This window comes from Carettochelys insculpta, chromosome 18 (genome assembly GCF_033958435.1).
Source record: "Carettochelys insculpta isolate YL-2023 chromosome 18, ASM3395843v1, whole genome shotgun sequence".
In the NCBI taxonomy this organism is placed as follows: Eukaryota; Metazoa; Chordata; order Testudines; family Carettochelyidae; genus Carettochelys; species Carettochelys insculpta.
Window position 1 is genome coordinate 4,311,376 of NC_134154.1, and position 25,712 is coordinate 4,337,087.

At 46.1% G+C, this 25,712-nt stretch overlaps 1 protein-coding gene across 2 annotated transcripts in view; it reads right to left on the minus strand.

Annotated features, from left to right (window-relative positions):
• Positions 1 to 25,712, minus strand: part of LIMK2 (LIM domain kinase 2) — a 43,924-nt gene that overhangs the window by 16,551 nt on the left and 1,661 nt on the right. Inside the window, exons 2-5 of one of the 2 annotated variants that reach the window (XM_075012848.1) lie at positions 20,694 to 20,793; positions 3,945 to 4,080; positions 1,777 to 1,886; positions 127 to 315 (exon numbers count right to left, since the gene is read on the minus strand). In XM_075012848.1, coding sequence (XP_074868949.1) covers positions 127 to 315; positions 1,777 to 1,886; positions 3,945 to 4,080; positions 20,694 to 20,793 — 535 coding nt within the window. Of the gene's footprint in view, positions 1 to 126; positions 316 to 1,776; positions 1,887 to 3,944; positions 4,081 to 9,893; positions 10,044 to 20,693; positions 20,794 to 25,712 lie in introns of those variants that run through there. The other variant, XM_075012849.1, reaches the window with a different exon arrangement.

Below are 25,712 nucleotides of genomic sequence, written 5' to 3' on the forward strand. Positions count from 1 at the left end.
TTTCCATTTCAGCAGCCAGTGAGACTCAAACACAAGTTAGCCAGAAGCTCCCACTGTCCTTTACCCAGGTATCTCTGCAAAATTACTGAACTGCTAATGCAGCTACTATGGCCTCTTCATACTCACTCTTTCACCTGGACACTGGTGGCATAGCTGGAACAGCCACCTTCGACAGCCACCGAGAAACCCCTCTTGCCATCAGTGGCAGCAGGCATAGAAATGAGGGTCAGTGTGTACGGTAGTTGTTCACGTAGCAATTCTGTGGACAGTCTTTCTATCATTGGTGTCAGCACAATCTGGTTATGGCATTTTCCACTACAGAAAGAAGAGAGAAGAGTCACTGGCCATTTCCCAGCCTACGTACCTGGATCCTGCTACCCCAAAAGACAGCAACAATTCTATTACTCTTATCACCCATCAAGGCTTCAAGCAGTGCTCCCCTAGATACGTCTGATCATCCCTTTCTGATGTTTATAGCGTCAGACTCCCCGGCCAGAGCTGACCAGTGTGTTAGTCTACTCCAGGGGTTCTCAAACTTCAGTGCACTGCCATCCCCCTCTGACAAAAATTACAGCACAACCCCAGAAGGGGGGCCCAAACCTTAGCCTGCTGCCCCGGGTAGAGGGATGGGCAGAGCAGGAGCCTAAGGGCTTCAGCCCCAGGCAAGGGGCCTGTAATCTGAGCCTTGCCAACCAGGACTAACTCCGTTGGGTTACAGCACCTGGCAGTGGGGCCCCAGTAAATCTAAGCCAACCTTGAAAACTCATTAAAACAGGGCATCAATGCAGGCATTCCCTCTAATATTTTCCTTACACATGAAGAATAAATTTTACCATCTGCAAAGAGGTATGTGCAGATGTACACCACCAACAGAAACGCATGCTGCTGGTTCTGGGTGTTCTGCTGAACCAGCTCGGCAGCATTTGACTCAATCCTGGGTGGCTGCCCAAGTGCTCAGTGTACAGGGAACACTGGTTGCAATCCACTTGGGATCCCAACACAGTTTCAGAACCTCCAGACCCAGTCTGAGCCCCTGTATAATCAAGGTAATGGCACAATCAATAATAGTGGTAGATTCTTCATTACTGACAATTTCAAAGTCAAGAAAGGATATTTTTCCCCTAAAATGTACATGGGTGTGTTCTAGGAATTCGTGTGGGGAAGTTCTAATGTTAATTGCCCTCACTGCTTACACCTTATTTCCAGCCTGAATTTGTCTAGCTCCAGTTTCCAGCCATTTGAACAGGTTCTTTTGCTAGACTGAAGAGTCCATTCTTCAGTGTGATCCTCATGAAGATCGACACTTACAAACCAATCAAGTCACTCCTTAACCTTTCCTCTATCAAGATAAACAGAGGTAGATCCTTGAGTCCATCACTCCAAGGCAGGTTTTCTAATACTTTAATCATTCTCATGGCTCTTCTCTGAATCCCTGCAACTTTTCAGCAGCCTGTAGTCTATTAACCACACTGACCCATCAGTGTTCCCTCAAAGCAGAGCACTTGGGTAGCCACCCCAGTGAAATTCAGGTGCTGCTACCCAGCTGATTAGCAGAACTCCCACAGCCAGACACTGTGGGCAGCTTGTGTTTCTATTGGAGGTGCACATTCAACCATGCCTTGGTGCACATCAAATTTATTCTGCCCATGGAAGGAGAATGAGCGGGAATGGAGACACTCAACAGAACAGGGAAGCAATGTGCATGTACAACAGGGAATGGAGTGCACTGGGTCATTTCAGCAGAACAGCAATGGAGCGTTGTGGCGCTCATCTTACCAGTAGAGTGAGGAGTGCTGGACGAGTGCATACGTGTCTCCATCCTCAATGATTACCTTGCAACTCATACAAGCAAAGCATTCCGGATGGTATTTGTATTCTCCAGCCACCTACACAAGCAGGAAGAGGAAGTTCAGATCAAGAAGCAGACATGGTTAGAAGGGGATTGGGGGAGCAATGACTGCATCTGCTAGCAGTAAGTCCACCTGGACTCCAAGACTTTCAAAAGCAGCATTATTAATGTTCGAAATTCCAGTAATGCAGCCAGCTACCAGAAAGCAGAGATGAGGCTAATAGTAAACAGACTTTTTAAAATTGGCTTGATCGTAGTTTGCAATAGTTCTTACATGAGACCCTTCCCCAATGACTGGATTTTGAAAAACTCCATTCTTGTAAAAAAACAGCACAGAGGGATTCTCCCTCTGCCTCTACCGTAATGTTAGCAGGAACATAATACACTGCTCTTATTCAGCCTACCTAAACATCAGATTCTTTTCATTTTTGGCAAAAAGTGATTTTGGTGCAGATATCTGTGGCAGGACAATATTGTGTTACACTTGAGCATGGGAGAGGTGCTCAATCAATTGGAAGTCCTTGAGGGATGATGGCTCTGTAGCCAGCCCCTAGATGGTTTGGAAAGTCAATTTTAGACCTAGTCCAGCTTTAACATGCAGCTTCATGAACGTTTCGGTCCAAGGCTACGTCTAGACTACAGCGACTGCAGTGCTTCTGGTGAAGATACTCGAAGCCAGGGGCAGGAAAATATGCCCACGGGCTGGATGGGGCCCATGGCCCAGCAGCTTCGGGCAGGTTCCCTGCCTTCTATGTGCCTCGCATCACTCAGAGTGCCCAGCTGCAGTCACATGTTCTCTGCATGCCGAATGCTTCGGGCTGGGGGCAGGGTGAGAGGAGAAGCAGCCAATGGGAGCTGCCCAGGCTGTGCTCATTGCCCAGGAACTAGCCCCTCCCCAACCAGAGGCACATAGTGCACAGAGAATATGGCCCTCACATGCGGCCACTAAGTGGTGTGCAGGGGCATGGAAGGCAGAGAGTCTGCTTGAGAGTCTCACTAGGATGCTGGCCAAGAGCTGCGTAGGTGAGTGCTTCCTGGCCACAGCCTGCCTCTAGCACCCTAGCTCCTCCCTCCCCTCCTGCACCTCTGCCACAGGTCACAAACCAAACCCTCTGCAAACTCACTCCTGAATCCAGACCCCGCACCCCAATCCCTTGCACCAGATCACAACCCCCTCCTGGCCCTAGACCACAACACAAACCCCTGTAACCCTCTCCTGCACCCGTGCCCTAGGACACCACCCCCTCCCACACCTCCCTCCATGTCAGAATCCTCTCTCGCACCCATACCCCCTCCTGGACCCTGCACCCTGATCTTCTGCCCCTGTCACAACCCCCTTCCCAGATTCCATGGGCCCCTCCTGCACCCCAGTCCCTATTCAGAGCTCCCTCTGCACCCAATCTGTCCCAGTCCCTACACCCCCTCCAGTCATGGAAGAGTATGGCCCACCAACTACTCAACTTCTTAAGAGTGCCTCCCCTGCCCAGCACGTTATTGCCAGCTTCTGCTCCAAGGCACTGGGTGAGAGCCCTGCTATCAGCTTAGCTCCTGTCTCCATCAGCTGCAGTAGCCACAGCAGCCATTCTCCTGCTGACAGCAGCATCCCAATGGTCACTTTGGTCTCTCTAATGGACATCGCTCAGGCATGTGGATTACTCACACCCCTGAACAACATAAATTATCCCGAAGTAATCTGTAATTTAGACACGGCATAAGACTACAAACTGACAGATAAAGGCTCTCAGACAGCACTGGATGAGAGACTCACAGCTCTAGAGGAACTTGTGGGTCAGTTCCCTGAGCAACACTCTCATTGACACACCACAGCGTGTGGTGGTAGGAGGGGGGGGGAGTGTATTGCCTCATCTTCTTCAGTTCTATGCCTCTGTGCTCCTTGCCATCTTCCCCAGAATGCTTGTGGTCCCCACACTCCTCCTTCATGAGGTGGCTGATTTAAGGCCACCTGTGCCCCAAGAGAGGTATGTAGGCTTTTCCTATTTCAGTTCAATTCTAAGACTAAAACCAGGTAGCAGATGACTGATGCTCTTGTCAGTCAGATGCAGCTGGGCAGAAAGAGGCATAGCAGAGTCCTTACCATCACAGGTCCAGTCATCAGCAAAGAGCAGCCATGGCACGATTCCCCAAATTTCCCCCAGTAATCTTTGTGACAATAGAACTTCCCATCCTTTTCATAGTACCAGTTAGTGAGGGGGTCCTGACATTCAGAGCACCTAAAAGGCAACAGAGAGACATGAATTGTTGCTAGTCCTGACGGACATTTGTTTTCCTCCAGCCAGTCTTTAAAATTCCACTTTTTTTGCATAGCATCTTTTGAAGAGTGATCTTCCAAGACTTTTACCCTTTTCAGCTCAAGGTTTATTTCCATAAGGTACTGCAGGTATTCTCTCCTTCCTCATCCTGACAACTGATCCCAAGGAAAAATTTAGTATTCCCAGCTAGAGCATCTTCCAGACAAGGATTTCAATGCGCTTCAGACATTAAATTCAGCCTGGAAATCCTTGTCAAGCAAGCCAACAAGCAGACAAATATAATTAGCCTCATTTTACAGATGAAGAAACAAGCACAAAACCTGAACAATTTGCCACAAAGGAAGAACTGCCACAAAAATCAGAAATGGAACCCAAATTGGCAGGCGCCTTGTGGTGCTCCCTAAACACATTCCTGTTATGTTCCTAGCAGAGCTACTGGAGCAGAAAGGGAGAGAGTGAGCGAGCATGTGTGTTTTAAATGTTCCCTCCCCCACTTTCGTCAAATTGCATCATGTGACTTCCATCTAACTAGGAGGCCTATCCCGGACTCCACGCCCAAGGTGGTGGTGTTGCAGGAGAATCCATGCTGAACACTCCCTGTTGCCAAGGGTAGTACAGAGTCAGCCCTCAACCGGAGGGTCAAGACTAGTCATTCACATGATAGGGCAGAGCACTAGGCTAAGAGAATGCCTTGAATCATTCAGAATAGCAATGCAACATAGCACGCTTTCCCCTGAAGAGCCAGGAGGCAAGCCATTGGCTAGCCTCGAGATTAGCATTAAGACAGGATCTCATCCAGACTAGTAGTAACCAAAACTATCATCTACTTGCAATTTTAGTCTAATTCACAGCAGATATGTTCATAGCATTACTGGTATGGACTGACTCCCTTGGCAGCCAAGGGGGCCAAAGACCAAGAACTGAGCTACACTTGAAAAACTATAGGGACAAACTGCAGCATCAACACTGTAGTGCTTCAGCATACCCCCTCATTACAGCACCAGAAAGGGTCCTCCAGTCACTATAGTTCATCTTTCTCTAAGAGGCGACACCCGAGGTCACAGACTGGTTTTATGTCTGGGGTTAAGTCAGGTTAACTATGTCACTCAGAGGTACAGGTTATGTGCCCCTGAAGAGCACAGCTGGTTAACCTCACTCTTCAATGTAGACCAGCCCTGAGACTATGGAGACAAATATCCTCTCTCATCCTTGGGATGAGAAGCTACCAGAGTCATCTTGCGGATAGACTCGCAGTCATTATCCCACTGTCATCCTTCACACAAGCACTAAATTTAAAAACACTTCCTGGAAGTTTAAGTTAATTTGTGCCAAGCTCCTTCTTGGAAATTCCAGTTAGTAAAAGGTAAGATTGGAATGAGCGTATTTCAAGAGGAGAATCAGATTTTTGTTTCCACATGGAAATCCACTTTCACTCCAATGCACATGGATGCAGAAGGAACCCAGTTAAACTGCTTACAGATCGCCAGTGATTTGAGGGAAGTGACTTCACTGTAAGAAGTATTTGTTGCCATTTCCTCCCCATGGAATAATAAATTCCTCCTTCCAAACCACATTAATATTTCACAAAGGTTCTGAAAGCAGAACTTCTCCCATCTCGGGGGAACCCCAAACCCTCTTCCCTCATAAGGGAGATGAAGCCCTGATAAGTGCAATAAACCCCTCCTGATTTCCTTTGCTGGAGGAAAGACTTCGCACTTCAAGATCTACACTGCATTCATTACTACACCCTCCAGACTTGGGGCGCTGGAAGTGCTACACCCTCGCAGCATTACACATCCACACCACCTGCAGGGCACCAGAAACTTGTCTTACCTTCAAATGCTAAAGTTTTGGTTTTCGTTGGCTGTTAGCATCCCTGGCTGAACCATCAAGGGGGTGGGTGGGAGAAGAGCAAGTGGTGACTAATTGCACAGCACACAACACAAGAAAATCTGGTTCAACACCAACCAACAGGAGCCTTCTGAGTGATCCCACCTTCAGCGTACAAATCTAGAGCTCAATTACAGCTTCAGTTAAGTAAAGCTCCAAGATCACACCCACCCCAGAGGTCGACAGTAACACTGGAGAGGACAGGAGACAACTATACAGCCACTTTCAAAGTAATACCCAAGCACTGAAAATACTCAGCAAGGTCACAATTCAGAGATCCTTTTGCCTTCAAGCAATTCATAAGAACAAACATGGGTGTAGCTCCAGGCAGTATCTGGCTGCTCCCCTAATATTACTTAAGCTTCATTTGCATTTAAGTACAGCTGCATCATTCAAGGGTGTGAAAGAATCCACACCCATGAGTAACGTATGTATGCTGACCTAACCCCAGTGTGGGCTCAGCTAGTTGATGGAAGAACACATCTGTCAATCTAGCTATCGTTGCGGGGTGGTGGCATTCCCACACATTAAAAAAAACCTCATCACTGCAGGTTGCATCTGCATTCCAGGGTTATTCTGGCGTACCTACGGTGCCATGGTTTTACACCTTGGTAGTCAATGCTACAGGGATGTGACCTCTAGTAGGGGACGTATGAAGTGCCCTGAGCCTCCTGACGCCACTGCCTTCCTCACACTGATTTAACAATTAGTTCCAACCCTGACACCACTTCTACAGGGAAATAGGAACTCTGAACAGTGTGTTGTTGCACACTGGTAGTATAGGGAAGGTGAAAGGCGGTGGAGTCGGTAAGCAGTCAGCTCTTTGCTATGTGATTAAACAAATCTGGGCAAGATAAATTTGCAGCTAAAGGCTCGATGCCCCACCCAGAATAATGAGGCAACACTAACAAAGTGTACCAGGTCCTACAGACACAAGACTTTATTCAAAAGGCACTAACTAACTGCCTCAGTCATGAGTCATTGCTGGCAAGAATAATTTCACACCACAAAGGAGCCCTTCTACCATCACTGTACTTAACATGTCCTGTCAAGAAAGATGCTTTAGATTTCTTCATATCTGAAAATTCGTATGCACCACAGAGCTAGTCACTTTTGTTCAAGTCACATTCTCTGCCACACTGTGTGAGCCTCAAGCAGGAACGATGGAGCTTTATTCATGCAAGATAATGGGTCAAACACCTCCCGCCCTCCATCTCATTCGATGCGCATTAACTTCCAGAACTGTTCATTTTCAAGTTCATTCTTCTAGGCCGACACATCTACAAGTGACACAGATTCCACTCCTTTGTTCAGAGTGTGGACAATGGGAAAAGTCTATTTCCAGATTTACTATTTTCCTCTGTGTTGAGAGTGTACCCAAACCATGACAGATTCCTCAGGGACTGGAAACCATCACACCTTACAGCTGATCATGTTCCCCTTGCTGGCTGACTGCTACTATCATAACCCTACAAGTTTGGCCAGGTTCTCCTTTCACTCCACCAGGAAGGACACTTGAGCTGCAGGTAAGGTCAGTACATCTCCATGAACAGTTTGAAGAGCACTTCTCCAAACACAGGGTCATATTCGCCACTGTTCAAAAGGCGCTGGAACTAGGGGTACTGCTGCACAACCTGTCAAAGGGCTTTCCATTATACAGAGGGTTTACAGTGTGGTTCAATGGCTCTCAGCATCCCCCCTACACAAGTTGTTCCTTCCTGTCAGTCTGCATGAGGTGGTCATCAATTTCTACCTCACTATCAACCTCAGTCTAGACCAGTCTACACAAGAGATCCACCTCCTTGATGCTGCAGTACAAATAAACAACGGGTCACATAAGCACCATCCTATACCAGGAACCCACTCCTATTCTTATCTACATGCCTTAAGCTTCCATCCAGGACACATTACATGATCCACTGTCTATAGCCAAGCCCTAAGACATAGCTGGATCTCCTAGAATCTCTCAGACAGAGAAATGCCTATCAGATCTTTATCAAGCATGCCTGAAAGTTTAATACCCACCTGGGGAAATGAAGAAACAGGCTGACAAAGCCAGATGAGTAACCAAGACGTCACCTACTTCAGAACAAGACCCATAATGAAAATGACAGAATACTACTGGTTAACTATCACCTACAGCCCCCCAGCTAAACCTCCTCCAGTGCACTATTGACAATCCACCACTTACAGATCTTGGTGGACAAACCTATTCCTGCCTACATACAGCCCTCCTAAATGAAGCAAATACTCACCCTACAATCACTCAACACAGCACAGAATCATGTACCCAAGAACCTATCCCAACAAACCCTGTTACCAACTCTGTCCATATATTCATACAAGCACCACAAGAGCAAACCACATAAGCTGCACCACAAGAGGCTCATACAACTGTTCATCCACTAATGCGATATATGCCACCAGTGCCCCTCTGCCATGTATATTGGACAGAGAGATACTGCACCAAAAGATCAACAGCCATAAATCAGACATCAAGAAAGAACATACATAAACCTGTAGGGGAACACTAACCTCCCTGGACATTCAGTAAAGGATTGCAAAAGTAGCCATCCTACAAAAAAAAAGTTTCAACACTTGATTACAAAATCAAAACTGCCGAACTGGGGCTCATTTGTTAACTTCAAACTATACAATCAGGCCTCAATAAGGATCTAAATTGGTTAACAACTCTACAGGAGCAACTTCCCCCACAACAGAGGTCCACATCTTCCCATCAGCCACACTAAATGGCCAGAATCACCCTGACTGATCGCCCTCATTTACGTTAGACACTAACTCTTCTTTGCAGTAATTTGCTTACATCTATACTTGCCTTTGTACTTCCACTCTAGTTTATCTGATGAAGTGGGTTTTACCCACAAAAGCTTATGGCATAATAAATCTGTTACTCTAAGATACTACAGGATTCCTCATTGTTTTTACTAGGACTCTACATACTGTATGCAGGCTGCAGCTCTGACTGCACTCCCCAGTCCACTCCTCAGGGTAGGAAACATTCTTAGAAGCCTGCCTGTGAAGCTGGCTAGGCCAGTTTAGACAGAACAGAGCTTTGAGCCACATGAGGTTGGAACTTCCATTGTGAGGGATTTTAAGATCACTTCAGTAGAGTTTTCCTGGGCCTTACTAGCCAGCACAACTCTGTTTGCAGGAACGGTTTCAGATTTGCTCATGTTGTAAATCTAATGTACTCAAGGGCTTGCTCTCTCTCAAGCTTAAGAGATTTACATAGGCTGAATTTGGGCATACTGCTACATAAAAAGAGGTTAACAGAAGCAAAACACCTGAGACAAGAGCTCATTCCAAAATAATGGGACATTCACCGTAACTACTAATTGCCTGCAAAACACTCAATTTCATTCACTAGCTGTGTTCATATCCTGATATCTATGGATGAGGTAGGTCACCTTCCCAAACCTCACTGCTGGGAGGAGCCCACTCCTCACCCACCTCATATTCTGCATCACTGTCCCCCTTCCTGTACATCAGGAGCTTTCCATAAACTCCTATGTTCTTTCTGGCTGCAGTACGAGAGGCAGTGAAGCAGCTGACGCTAGGGTTGTAATCTGAAAAGGAGCCTGCCAATACACACGGTCTATGCATACAAGCACAGCATTACTGAACAGCTACGCACATGTCACACCCTCTTATTGATAAGCGCTTGAAAACTAATCTGTATCCAAGAACTCTGCCCAGTCCCCCGACTTCACAAGTCATAGCACTTCAGCCCTGCTGCTCCCCCCACACAAGCAGCTGAAGTTCATTCAGAGAACCTCAAACACAAGCCACCCAGGACAACATTACAGAGTACCAAGCAGAGACAAGACACAGAAGGAGACCACCATCTGGAAGCAAGGACTTACCGAAATGGATCCTTGGGAGTGAAATAAGCTGGGGCAGACAAGTAACTTCCCATCTTCGAACACTTGATAAACTGGCTTGGTCACAAACCTGTCCAGCTACCTCTGAACAACTCTGCTTGTCCAGCATGGCAACTGGAAGGTCTCACTTTACCTTCGGCTGATTCAGGCTCCTCACCCCTCTCTGGAACTGCCTAAGGGGTGCCAGATCTCTCAGCCACATCTTTCTTTTCAGATCCTTCCTGGCTTCCATGGCTGTAATCATCTCCTCCTCCACCTAGCAGCAATCACACCCGTGGATGGGATAGCGTAACCACTGAGCTTGCTAAAATTTGGACATTCTTGTGCAGGAGCTTGTGGAGTTTGCAAGCACTGACTGGTGTCCAGGTAGTTTTTTCTTCTTTGGTTCCACCTCCGAGGGGGGAGGAGTCATGCTTCACAGAAGAAACATGGGTGGTTGGAAGCAGTGAGGAAACAGACCATTTTCACAAAGGGTGGAGCTGCGATCCCTAAAGACAGGCTACGTGATGACAAGCACCTTGTAAAGCAGAAACTTCTGTTACAATAAACGCCAAGCGCACAAGCACAAAGCTCCTCCCTCAGTAGACTTCAGGATGAATACCATTAATGAAGTGCAGCAGACCCAACTGCAAAGAGCCTAAGCCTCTGCTTGTGCCAGACATGCGCTCTTCAGCTTCCCAGACCACAGTAAGATGCATTCCACCCCCTCCACAGTGCCACTGACTCTGAGGAACATACTGCCTCTCCTTGGCTGTCTCAGGCCTGGCAGTGTGACCCAGTCCAGGGCTCCTGAATGGCAGCATAGGATGTAATTTGACCTATCGTAATGATAACGAGTATGAGAAAAGCTGCAGATGCACAGAGCACTGCTTCAGCCTGCTCTGCCTTGTCCATGCCACTGACTGAACAGTGGACATAAAGTCCTCCTCAGAGCCCAGTCTACCCTACCTGACACAGCACAACACACTGGTGTTTGTATAGAGCTCTGTTCAGTGGCTGGCATGTTACACGGCTGCTATTAGCCTTCCCATCTTCATGCAATCAGTAAAACCAGCCACCTCTCACAAACCTCAAAGCCCTGCCAAACCCCCACGCAGCTGGCACACTGTTCAGTGAAGACTTGGCGCAGGAAAGTGATGCCGGCTGGAGGTTTGAAAGCTGTGGCAAGCTTTGACTACGCTGGAGAGCCAGGCACCTAGTTCTTGTAACAAAAGGGGAAGAGGCGCCTGAAACTGTCAGTTTCTGCCACTCAATTTTTAACATTCCGTGCAGAGAATGAGGGCTGTAAACCCTGACATAGCCATCAGTGCCGGTGAAGATCTAATTGCGCTAGACATTTCACACAGCTTCACTGGAAACAGCAATGCTGTGAGTCTGTGTCTAGGAATGTGCCCCTTTCCCCCCCCCACATTCCCCTTTCCATACACATTACATTTGCTGTAAGTGGGCCAGTGCTCACACCCCAATGCCCCTCACTACTAAGGCCACATCATACAACAGGCACCAACACAGAAAACTGAACAGCCCCTTCTACCACAGCATATCACCTCCTGACAAAACCAATCCCCCGCAGTGCTGCTGTCCTGGGCTGGAATGCTTTCCATCCCATAAATTTCACCTCTTCAGACTAGACCTTTGAAGGGCTGATCCAGAGATAGGTTAAGCAGCCAATTAGTCTGTGAAAAAAGCCAGAAGATAAAGCCCAACTTCAAAGCAATAAAAGCCACCCAGAGAGCTAAGCAACTAGGAAGGGATTTTGTTGAGGGCTTCCTTAAAGCCAAGGGATGCATATTAAATCTCCTATTTAAACAGGAAACATCAAGAAATAAATTCTACTTTTGAAACATGCCGTGGTCATCAAGCAGCAGAAGTTACTCTCCACCCACAGAATTCCATGAACAAGTTATTTCCCTTCTCAATTGCTTTTATCACGCAATATGGGCATTACAGTGCCGATAAAAATGTCTCTCTCAAAGAGGTGCTAATCTGTTTATTACATGTCTTGAGTTCTGAATCTGGACTCTAGGCCAGAGCCACCAGACTTGAAACCCAATGATAAACTTTGAAAAACATCTTTCCTGGATAACTTCGAAGATACCTTTCATCTCTGCTGGACAAATAATTTGCACTAAAAGAAAACAAAATGACCAAGAAACACCAAAGTGAACATTCCCACACAGCTAGATTATGCTGGCCACTAGGCACTGTGGGGTTTAGAGGCTTTTGTAGCAGGAGTCAACATTCAAAAATGGTGCATGTAAATGCACAATTGTGACCTGCTAAGAAAGGGCTGAACTACTTAAGATCCTAAATAATTCACATATGCGGCCTTAAGGAGAGAGTGTTTGCAAACAGCAAATTTTATCTTCTTACCTCATTTTGGCAGGTGGTCATAAATTCTGTACTTCTCCCCCAAGATTTGGGGACAGAATGCACTAATAAGTTTGCCACAACAAGAACGAATTTCTTTATGATGCTTTTAGACATTTGCCATCTACTGTTGAAAGTGAAATAAACCCTGAACTCTGGCTTTGACATGTAAAAGGAAAACATGCATTTACAATTTAGTTCAGTTTTAAATAATAATTTTCCATACTCCCCACTGATTTATTTTAGATTGAAGCACCTTTTTTTTTATTTCAGGGTTGGGTTTTTTTAATTTTAAACCTCACAAAGTAACGGTCCTGGTACATTTAAAACAAGCAACTTACGTATAATCCTAGGGACACTGAATGGCAAGGGTTATATGCTGCACGTTATAAAATGCTCTAGGGTTTTTAAAGGGGCACTTTAGATACCAGAGATGGTTGTGAACCAAGTATGGATTCAGACTCTTCAGCACTTGCACTGGCCAGTAAGACAAGCAGATCACACATAGAGGGGAACTTCAGTTAATTCATGGGATTGGTACAAACTGGAGAAGGTGCATCTCTTCCACCTCTGCAGCAGAAGTGAGTATACCTTCTTTATCCAGGCCTGGAGGCAATCAAGTATCTTGATGCAAACCCAATGCCACCTGAATTAACAATGTAAGATGTGGCTAACAAGGGTCATATGGTATAATGGAAAGTCTGATTGTAATCATCAGCTACTGAAATATTTCAATTTATGAGAACTCCTGCAACCAGCCATGTGTCTCACACTGCAAAAAAGGGAGTGAAGTACTGCAGGTTTACTATGGCACTGACTATTGTATCTAACCATAAATATAAACTCAAACCAGGACAGTGACAGCTCCTCAGAGGATGATGATCCGCTGTATAGTAAACCCTCAAAATGAGTGACTTAAAGTTGTGCTTAACTCTCATTAATATGAGTTAAGCACAACTCAAAGCTGCTCTGCAGCTGTCTCCCTACCAGGCTCTCCCAGCTGGAGGCAGCCAGTCACCACTACTGGGGGAAGCCAGGGAGAAAGGGCATGTGGCTCACAGATTGTCAGGGAGAGTAGGGGCCACCTGCTCCTCCACTCCCCACCACTCTGGGAGCCAGGAAACTGACCAGCCTTAGCGGGCGGGTCACTTTCCCAACTCCTGCAAGCCCAGGGGAGCCGAGAACCAGGCCGCTGCCCGGTTCTCATCTCCCCCAACTTGCATAAAATTTGAGTTACATGAAAGCCACACAGAATGCAGCCCGCATAACTCAGGGGGTCTACTCTATACCCCTAAAAATAAACACCCCAAGAAAGAAGCAAACAGAACTCCCCTCTCACCATGACACACCTGCCTAACTCAAGAGGGCTTGAAAGTATGGATCTGAATGCAAAGAAGCAAGCTAGAGAAGTTCTGTAATTGTGTATTAGATGTATTTCAAGGAACAGCAACGTCTCCTTTGTGACTAGTGCATATCTTTAGTAATTTGATGCAGATTAATTTCACTTTCCTAACGCTTTGGTGACTTCCCAACACTGAGGCTACATCCACACTAACTCTGGAATACCAGCTGCTTAGGTTTGATTTACCAGGACACCGTTTCAACGTTGAATTTGGAACTCCTTGCAAGCTGCAAGGATTAAGGAAGGTTGATGGAAGGAATGCTCCCATCAACCTTCTGCTATGAAGACAGCTGTTTAAGTGGACAGCTGCAAAGTTGATTCTTGGTATGCAAGTGGTGTACCAAACAAATCAGGTAGCAGCTGTTGACCTTCCAGGTAAGTACAGCCATAGCCTTAGGCTATTGTCTAGTGATTAAGTTCATCAAGCAACCCTTTGTATCTCATTTGTTTGGAAACCTCCCCACAATCTTTGGACATATTGAGTCATTACTTTGACAATGCTGCCCTGGAAGGCAAAGTGAAGCAGACAACTGAAAATAAAAGCTCAGATGGGAAAGTCCAGGTCTACCTTCTGCAGCAGCTATGCCCTCCCTGAGGAATTCTCACTCGTCAGAAGATAGAGCCCCAAGTGCTTGATTTTTTTTTTATTTTTTTTTTTTAAAACCCCAATGAAAACTCAGGGTGACCTGTGGGCAAACAAGCACACTCTCAGTAAATCAAACGGCCAGAGTGAGAAATGACTAGTGAACACTCCATCCACTGCAGAGATCTCTAAAAGAGCCCATCCAGTGATGCGAAGGGATAAAGCACTGACCTTTCACCACTGGAATTCTACCAGGCACTTACTGTAATTGCCAGAATATAGAGGGGGATGGGACAGAGAAAAGAAGCAGAAGAGCAACAAGTGGATAGAGATAAAAACAGTCACTTGGTAGCTGCTTTTCATCACAAGGAACATAAACTTTAGCACCAAATTTCCCTGCAGCTCACACAAACCGAGTAGTAAATGCAAGAGAACAGCAAAAAGGCCAGAGTATTATCTGTCCCACCTTTTAAACTGCATTTCTATATTCTTTAGTTTGAATTTTATCCCTCAAAACTATAGCCCATTAGCCCTGGTACCCTCTAACATCTCCAGCAGGGTCCACAGAGGATTTAAAGATCGACGTTTCCACATGACGGTGGAGGGCAAGCAGACCGTCCTAGGACTCCAGGTTCTCCAAGTAAATTTTTGCCAAATTTCAGCATCCACTTTTTACTTCCAAAGTGCAGTGGTATCTTCCTATTATACTGCAGAAAGGCAGCTCCGGAACCTTTCTGCTGCTTGAAGTTTCACCCAGTGCAGAATGAAGTAAGACCAGTCAGTTCACTTTTGCCATTCAGAACCTTATCAGGAATGATGCAACTGTACCCTGCCGCAGGGGAGAGCTATGAAGTGCAACCGAGGCAAGCACCACACTTGGACTCAAGAAGCGAGGTTGCAACACAAGGCTACCCCTCAGCATGGTCAGAGATGTGTTACAGTCCCCACTAGCAGACAACACTAGGTATGGACACAGTTCTGCCAGAACAATGCTAGTGATTTTCCCTCCACTCTGAGCCTTCCTGAACCAAGCGTCAGAAACGACAGCATGCTGGCACCCTGGTTTTAGCTCTTTCAAACCACAGAACACATTTTAGATGGCCAGTTCACCCCTTTCTTTCACCTCTGCCTCCCATTTCTGATCACTCATCACTCTCATTCCAACATATGCAACATCCCTATGGCAAACATTGTTTACAGAGAAAACTAGTATCTACAACATATTTTTAGCTTTAATTTGATTTTTCAGGTAGGAAAAAGGATGAGAAACTGGCATCAACTAACCTGATGTTTTATCTACAATCCTATCAGATGATAAACCATCTGGTTTAAGGCTATACCATAAAACAAAGTCATACTCCAAAGGCAACAGAATTTACCCCTATACTGCTAAGGTAGGAAGTTTAATTGTGCCCAGGCACCATTAAATGGATTTTCATTCTGTTAATCTTGGCAACAATTCAGATGATCGTGGCAAGAAGAGGACACCACTCAGTCTATTCAAACACTGAAATGAAACCTAGGCAAGATCCCATGTGGACACTGCCATCAGGACTGGGGATACCTGGAAGCAGAAGCAGCTGAAAACAGCCTCATGCACAAAGGCATTATTTATACAACCCTGTGTGGATATAAGATATCCATCGGCAGCCATATTTGCAAAAATGAGCTGTGGATGTCTGCCCTGACATTCATGGATGGGTGACCCTTAGGGGGTCACCTGCATCCCAAATGTAAAGGTGAGGGGGGATAAGGGGGGCAGTGAAGAGGGACTGTGGCATCCTCAACAGGTTTCTGCTTCCCCCTCATACCATGCACTGCAACAGCGTAAGCAGCAAAGCAAGGCAGCCACAGTTTGTCTTGCTCTCCTGGCACTGCTCCGGGGGAGAGGCAGGAACACCCCCCCACCAGCAGGAAGTGGAGCAAAGTGGCCAGGGAGGGAGCAGAGTGAGCCTGGGCCACCTTGCTCTGCCTCCCCTGCTGCTGCTGCGTGTGGAAACAGCTGGACCTCTGCTGCCAGTGACAGACCCCCAGCCCTCCTCATCTGAGGGAAGAGATGGGATGGAGCCAGAGCAAGGGGAGGGAAGAGACACATTCTGAAATGTTTTCAAGTGGCACTTTAGATACCAGGGACGGGTATCTGCCCTTGCCAGGGCTGAGGAGGAGTCACATGGCTGGGGGTGGGGGGAGTGTCTCCCCCAGGATGCCCTCTTACCAGTCCCCTCTGCAGACATCATGTCACGTGCCTCTGAATAACTGAATAATGCAATAAATTAAAGCCAAAGTAATAGCTAGTCAGACAATTTAAGAAGTCCAAGGTATGTGTCAAATAGGAATTTATCACTTTCCTCTACAGCCACAGAGAAGATGCAGAATCCATGGCCACAGGCAGTGGACACTAATCAAGAAAGGAAGCAAGCTGCCATGGTTTAAATCCTCAGAGATGCATGCAGGTCAGCCACCACCAGCTTAACGTGTGATCAGAACACTAGCCTGACTAACAACAAAACAAAGCTAACACCTGGAGAGGTGCCAATCTGCATTATGAAAATTATGTGCCAGGCAAAAAAAAGTCAGCTAATCCACAGGAAGCCTGTAAACAACTCTCCACAAGAGCTGCTGGAACCCTTAACTACCAGAGGCTTCCTACCAACAGAAGCCATTTAAAGTTTGGCATTGGGCTATTAAGCACAAGATTACTGACATGCTAAGCTGAAGAGCCAGAAAAGAAAGGGTGAGTCAGCCAAACCTGAGATTTGTTGTTTTAGTTGACAACCCCACCCTGGAACAAGAGAAAAGGGACGGGCAGTTTCCTTTATTATAGTTTCTCTCAGAGTGTGCAGCACAGTAGCTTAATCAAGTGTAGGGAATGTGGCAGAAGGAATGCAGTGCTGCTGAAGGCTGGGAGGAATGAGTCTCCCAGAGGTCATCTGCATGAGAATGCAAAAGGTGTGCATGTGTGATACCTTTTCAGGCAAAGCCTAATGGGTAGCAAGTAAGCCATGAGATTTGGTCTATTGTAAACATGTAGTTGTAAAATCACAATTTAAGCTGACATTTAAGGTGGGAGTTGTGAGATCTCACCAATGCTCTGGGTTGTTGTGGGGGACAGGGCAGTCGCCTTAGCTGTGTAAGACATTGATTACACAGGGCTCCCTGGATTAAAGCATTGTGAGAGAGCAAGGGGAGAGTATGGGTTGAGCCAGCTTGCTGAGTGCCTTGGCCCTGCCTATGCCTTGGCCATATAGCTATAAGCCTGGCTTGACTAACCCTCCCCACCTGTTAAAAAGATAGAGCTGGATACTAGGGTGTTTGGGAAACCCCACACTAGAGATACCAAGAGCTGAAATCACAGAGTGGCAGCTGAGGCCACACAGAGCTGAAATCACTGGGTTCTGCCTTAGGGCAATCCCAAGCAGTGGGGTTAGGACCAGCGGACAACAGCAGGCAGCCAGTAGGAGCGGCGGCGGCAACCAGCAGGCGGCCAGTAGGAGCAGCGGCGGCGGACAACAGCGACTGGCAGACGGCTGGTGACAGCAAGGGGAGGCTACAGACAAGTGGACAGCTAGTATTGCCCTGGTGATGTATCTGTGGGCTTTGAGTTTGGGACTGCACCGCAGAGGGTACACCCTGTAACTGTGTGTGTGTGGAAAAGGGCCAAGAGCCCCAGCAAGAGACTGGGTTCTACTGCATATGGGGATGGTATCTGGGTAAAAGGGGTTTTGTCTCTTCTGTGCTGAGATATACTGCATCTGTCGCTGTAACCTTGGGGTAGGTTACGGTCATTAAACAAGCCACTTCTATCTCAGACTCTGTGCTTGCGAGGTGGGGGGGGAGAACCGCCTTACAGGCACCCAGCACGGGGGTGAAATTGTCCCAGGCCACTGGGTGGGGGGTTCGAGCCGGTTGATTGTATCCTTGATAGGGAAACCCCACAAGAGTTGAACCCGGCCCTTCTGGCAGGCATCTGGCATTAACAGAAGGGTTACATAAGAGTTGTTGCCAGACAAGGGCACAAGGCAGTAAGGGATGCACAGTATCAGACCAGGCGATTTCATGCATGTCACGGGACAACAAAGTTTAGCATCTTCTGCCAGCATGGTATGATTACTCTTCACTAGGAAATGCAAGGTAATGCACAGAGGGAGGTGGACAGAACTGCTGGGCCTCTGGGAAAGGGGGTCTTGGAAGGGACAGGAAGCTTGAAGAAATACTGAGATAGCTCCTAAATGGAAGCCAGCCCTTAGTACCTCCGAGTGCTCTGCCTGCAGTGCCAGTAGCTATTTCAAGGGCCCACTGCTCCAGGTGCAGCAACTGGGAACCCCAGGTCCTTTTGAATCACCAGGCCCCAAAAGGCAGTTGCCCACTTTGCCCTCTCCCCTTTCAGTGGGCCTGAGCACAAACATTACATCCTACCCTCACTCACACTTGCGCAGCTCCACTGAAGGCCATACAAGCTGCACGGGCATCACTAAGGGCAGGATTTGACTGTCCATCTGCCCACTACAAGTCCATGTGGTTCCCATCATATTCTCAAGTCCATTTGCTGCTGCAGTGCTTGAAATCTGCCCCAGACCTTGCACTGTAGCCTGAAAGGTCACACAGCAAAAAAGCACCTAGACAAGTGTAAACTAAAACCTGTATTCAGAGTTTGTTTACTTCAATAGAGCCCTACAAGCAGTAGGAAGAGGCTGCTCCATATCATGAACATCTGAGTTTGACTACTGGTACAAAATTGGCACGGGCTGAGCAAGAGGAAGCCTGAGTGTGTAAGCCCAAGGTTGTTTCTGAGTATGGGAAAAGAGGAGGAGTTCTCATGTTTATTGTCTGGCACCCTGTGACAACATTGTCAAATGCCCTAACACTGGAGAGAGAGGATTTTCAGTGATATTTATTAGTATTATACATTAGTTTCCACTAATTGCAAGCTGGCAGAGGAGACATTAATCCAAATAGGAATAAAATTATCAACTGCCAGAATTAAAAATATTTTGGCAGCCTCTCATGTTTTTCTAGACAGCAGTAACTAGAATATTGGATTGTTACTCCAACAACCTTTAAAGAACAGTACAGTAGTCACTTCTGGCATGTATCACTCAGTTCCTGAGCCCACCTTTCACTGGGCACAGTCAAAATAAGCAAGGAGGAAGGGGAAAGGCAAAAATGAAAGTTAGATCTTTTAGATACTTAACAGCTGTTACGCAACTGCTCTCCACACTGAAGTCAAGGGAGGCAGCAGGCATTCAGAATCAGGACCCCTTAGAAAATGTAACTGATACATTATTCATAAAACATTTCTTAGAACTGGAAGGGACCTTGGGAGGTCATTGAGTCCAGTCCCCTGCCCACTTGGGGAACCAAGCACCATCCCTGACACAAAGGGAGGAAAACACAAACAAACCCTATTTGCCCCAGATCCCTAAATGGCCCCCTCAAGGGCTGAACTCACAACCCTGGGTTTAACAGGCCAATGCTCAAACCACTGAGCTAGCCCTCCCCACAAAAGAGATTACATGCATGAAATCCGCCTGCCAAGGAGCAGAGATTTCAAAGGATTCTTCACACTGCTGCTAGCAAAGCACCAGTGCCAGAGAGCAAGTATGTCCGAGGAACTCAGGACCTCTCTGCACCTCTCCCCATAGCCCCAGTCTCTCTTTCAGGCCATATACGTATGGCAGAGAGCATGCTGGGGACGCTCAAACTGCCTCACCCTAGTTGCGCAGTGTCCATATGTTTGCCACTCGCCACACCGCAGAGTGGTAATTCCAGCTAGAGCCACACACAAGGAGTGCTGCCTGCCTACTCTGCGCACAGGCCCCAGTGCTTGGTGGGAGAAGTGTGTGGTGGCTCCAGCGACCCCGGCATTGGTTTAGAATGGGGATGCCTGGCTCTTGGGGAGGGCATTTATTTGGAGTGGGGGACTGGAAGAGCCTGACTCTGGGGGACGAGGAGGGCATTTATTTAGAGCGGGGATAGTGCTGTGGCAAATACAGAAGGACGACAACCATAACTGAGGCAATCTTTGCATTCCTAGTGGACACCACTGACCTAGTTCACTGGGCACTACCTTGGGATGTGGCTGAAGAGAAACATGCAGCCTCTCACTTAACTGCTACCACTACAAATTCAGACCTTTCATTTTTATCTTAATCTTTACTCCTGTGTGTCATACAAATGAGTAAGCAACACTTCTCCAGATTGTTTCAAATGGCTCTTAGAATTGTTGCCTAGATTCAAAATGCTACACCAGCATCAGAATCTAGTAGTGAGCAAGAGTAAGTGATCATTCTGTAAGATCTTCCTGAGTTACTGCCACTTTTATGCTTAAAATACTGCAGCCAATTTAAACCACCACACAGGCTAAACACGTTGGTGGATGAATATTGGGAATAGGTAAAGTTTTAAAAAAAGGCTAATTTTAACATACCGGAAACAGGAACTGTGCCAAGCTTCATTAACAGTTCTGTACAGTCGTTGACCAGCAGCAATGCTGTCCCCACAGCCCGGACATCTCCAAATCTCTTCACCTGCACACAAAAGCAGAGGGTTATTAGACTGGCTACTAAAGAGCATAAGCTCCCTTCACGCTATCCAGCAAGAATTCCTGTAACTTCTGTTAGAACAATCCTGGGGTTACATCTTCAATGTCAACAGCTCCAGGGACAGAAAATAAAATGCTTATGTCTCTCTCTGACACCCAAGACTAGGAAAAGGGGCATTTTCAACTGGAGTTGAAATACAATTGTACGAGTTTTTTTTTTTTTAAATTTGCATCCTGCTCTTTAATGTCACTGCGCTCTGCTGCATTATAAAGCAAGACTACTAGCAAAACAAATCAAGCAGTCACACTTGGTTGCCTTGATTGCATGCACAAAAGTAAAGAGACAGATTCAGTATCTCAGCTAGGCTAGTACAGAAATTTACTCCCCGCTGATGGCTCAGAAAATTTATACTAACTCATCTAATTAACTGGATTTCCTAGGAAAGAAAGAAAAGGAGATGACGGAGAACAAAGATTTATTTACAGGAGAACAGCCTTGACTGCCAGTCAGCTCACACATTACCATAAAGACAAAATGGTTGAGATCTTTGTTGGACCGAACTCTGTTGGGGAAAGAAAAAACGTTGAGTCACAGAGAGCTCTTCTTCAGGAATTGACGTTGGTCTCTTCCACCAACAGAAGTCAGTCCAGCAAAAAGATACTACCTCACCCATACTGTGTTTCTCTAATATCCTGAGAGAAAGAGCTCCGTCCTTACTATAAAATATTTATATGGTCTAATGCAAGGGTGTGCAAAGTGGAGGTGGACCCCGTTGGAGGGGGAATAAAATTTTATAAGGGGGGCACAGCACTATCAGCTGCTGCTTCTAAGACTCATCCACCTCATTAAAATGTTAAAATAGGTTACTAGTTTATGTACTGTACATGTATTCACATCTATATATCAATTAACAAAGTCTGTACGTTCTACATGCTTATTTTCTTACATATGTTGAAAGGGGGCTTTATTCATACAAATGTAACTGAAATTTCCATCTGTTTGGATTACATTAGATGGGTGTGCGCGCGCACTAGTTGGAGGTACAAAAAGTGGGGCTTGACACAGAAAAGTTTGCTCATCCCTGGTCTAATGGCAATTCCACTTGAAAGCAGCAATAGGATTTTGGAAAACAGGAACTATTACTACAGATCTACTGTTTCCTGGCATCGCCAACTCTTCCGAAGCAATTTGAGCTTGGTAGGAGAATTTTAAGGTTTCTACTACAATTGCCATGATACTTCACACAGATTTGATAAGTTCCCAGGGAGTTTACAAGCTTTGAAAACACAAGGATTTTAAGTATGGCAGAGGATGCTTGCCATATGAAGAAAGACTACTTTCAAGTATAATGGACAGTACAACAGAGGTACTAAGTTAGGAATGAGGTAAACTGAGGAGATGATGGGGGAGGTTCTGTGGTCTGCTATGGACAGAGGTCAGACTACATGATCCTGATGGTCACTTCTGGCCTCAAAGTCTATGGATCTTTAATTACAAAGAGGATTGGGAAGCGAGTGAAAAGATGTAGGTGGGCCAAGATGGTAGAAGGCCTTCACACAACTGAAGAGTTGCCAAAATTCTCCTTTTTTCCTATCCAGAGTTTTGTTCAATTGAGGCTGCACAGAGAATGCACTCAGCACTGATTAAAGGAAGCATACATGTAGGAAGGCCAAACTTTCAATTTATGAGCAGGCAGTTTTCAGAGAAGAGGAAAGCCTGACTGTAGCTTAGTCAACACCACCAAAACTCCTCCCTAAACCACATGTAACAAGAGATTGCTTCTATTTGGGGTCACCTGCTAGCACTGCACAACTGCAGCAAATCAGAACTGGGCATGTAACAGCTCTGACACAGGCAATGGCTCCCTGAGGAGCCAAAGGCATTTTCAAATGTCTTTCCATTGCTACCACACTGTGCATTCATAAGAGTGGCCAAGGAACTGGAATTTTTGCTTAGTGGGTTAGTTTTTTGGGTTTTTTTGGTGGTGGGGGGCCTCTTGCGAGCTACAGGTTTGTTTGCTCAAGATACAAAAGCAAAGATTTCACTCAGGAACCACCAGTCCCAGACTTTTCACTAAATCACCTCTGACGGACTCAGAGGGCTTGAAACTAGGATGAGCATGCATTTACATACAGGCTTTGTTTTGCAAATCTGCAGGACACTGCACCTGAGATCTAGATCTTGGGTATCAAAAAAACACACACACCCCCCACACACACTGCAGGATTCCTACTCTTCACTAGAAGGCCTGAAAGGACAATCCAAGCACAATAGTTGCAACGGGGCCCTGGAAATGCCCAACTTCTCCTTTACGCTTTGGAGAACAGTCACCTTGGTGCTGCACTCGGCAAAATCCCACCTCAGGGAATGGTTCAAAGGATGACTAGAAGCACAAAAGCAGAAGCCTGACACTGGTCTGCAGTTCGCTAAACAGGGTCAGCATTAAAAACCTCCCAAGTCTCAACAGCGGCACTCCTGAAAACTCAGTGGGGATTATAAAGGAGACTGAACTGTTCCAACGTACCCACCCTGATATGCTTTTAGGAAGCAGTGTGGAGCTCTTCACTGAGTCCATACTGGACAAGATAACTCAGCTGCACTTTTACTCCTGTTCTTTGGATCCCACCGAACAGTTAGGGAACTTTCCATCACCACAAAGCACTCACCAGATATGAGAGGTCAAGCTAACCTGCCAGAGACACGTGGACATAGCGCATCCTACACACTGCACATGAAAAGGTCAACAACTTACCAAGGAGCATTAAGAAACTGTGCATTCACAGCAGCTCCAGAACTAGCAGTTTCTGCTGCACTACGTGGAAGCAGATGAGTAGAGCAGAGAATCTGGAAGAGTACAAAACACAGAGCATGGCACCAAAATGGAGTGCAGCCAAGATGAGAAGAAAAGCCTGATTCTATAAACCATTAGACTTCGGTAATGATTAACATTGTTCTAGGTCCTCTCCTCAAGAACCTGTAAGAAAAATCTGTCACTGAAGAACCTCTCTCTCAGTCACTTATGGCTTCACTAAATAGTCTCAGATATTTCATGTTTCCTGGTCTCATTCTCAGCATTTGTAAAGAGAGACAGGAAACTGCAAGAGATAGGACATCTCAAGTCTCTCACTCCAGTGCAGAGATCAATAATATGTACACACACCTAAACTTTTTGAAGTAGCAATGAGGTAACTCAAGTCACAGACAAGGAAAAAAAAGAGGGGGGGAAGCGTGTTGGTATAACTGACACCTGCCTTACAAATTGAATCAAACTCATTTAAACAACATATGTAGCAAATTATTCCTCCAATTAATTTTGGCTCAATGCCATAAACTGCTTTACCCCTTCCTGCTACTTAGAAATATTACACTCCAGATGACCTTATCCACAGATGTGAGGTTGATGCAAAACTCAAGAGAAATATGCAGAAGGTCACAGACTCTGATTCATTCACTTAGTATAGGAACACAGGTTTCAGTTTCCAATAAGCCTGAAGCACTTTCTAGACTAGAGGGTGAATCCCTGAACCCATGTGCCTGCCTGAGAATTTACACGAGAACAGTGAGCTAAACCACTCAACTATACATACAAGAATTAGACTTACTAAATGAACTAATTCTAAACCTCCTGCCTTCCTGTTGGCTAAAACAGTCTCCATGCAGAAAACACTGCTTGTTTACATTCAGCTTCCTTTGCTACAAGACAGGCCTTGCAAGGAAAACAAGAGAACGCCACTGGCCATCGCATACAGCCCCCAGCTAAGGCCTCTCCAATGCATCATCAGGGATCTGCAACCCATCCTGGACAATGATCCTTCACTCTCGTAGACCTTGGGAGCCAGGCCTGTCCTCGCCTACAGAAAGCCTGCCAACCTTAAACAAATTCTCACCAGCAACTATAGATCACAACACAGTAACTCTAAACCTGGAACCAATCCCTGACATAAACCTGCTGCCAACTCTGCTCACATATCTACACCAGTGATGTCATCACACGACCTGTCAACCATACCATCAGGTGCTCCTTTACCTGCACATCTACCAATATCATATACACCATCATTTGCCAGCAATGCCCCTCTGCAGTTTACATTGGCCAAACTAGATGTTTCTACATAAAAGAATAAATGGACATAAATCAGACATCAGGAATGGTAATATACAAAAACTTGTGAGAGAATACTTCAATCTCCCTGGACACTCAGTAACAGACTTAAAAGTAGCACTCCTAAAACAAAGAAATTTCAAAAATCAAGTTGAGAGAGAAATCTGAGCTGCAATTTATTCGCAAATTTGACTTCATCAACCAGATATTAAACAGAGGCTGGGAATGGCTGGCCCCTTACAAAAGCAGCTTTGCTGCTTTGGGTGTTAACACCTCCACATAAGATTCTGACAATGGGCCACATTCCCCCAACTTATTTGACATGTTTTTTCCTCTTTTGCCACATACTACTGATAATGGGCCATTTCCACCCTGACCGAATAGACCTTGTTAGCTCTGGCCCTCCCTTTCACTAGGACCCCACTCTTTAAATACCCCTTTGAACCGCCCCCCCCATTCATGCGTCTAATGAAGCAGGTCTTTGCCCATGAAAGCTTATTTTCCAAAATATGTTAGTCTCTAAGGTGCCACAAGACTTCCTGTTTTTCCTGAAGATACAGATTAAACATGACTACCTCTCTGATAGCTTCCTCTAGTGTCATAAGCATGCAACAGAATGTACAAAACAGTGTTTGCTCCACAGCATTTTAATGCACAACTTACTGCAGTGCTGTTTGTTAACAGCCATCCAGAAGCATCATATAACACTTTACAAATTCACCTAAGTTCTCAGGAATCACCTCATTCCTAGTAATGTGCAATAGCTGTTGCATTGCAGCGTCCAGACCACACAACAGTTTTG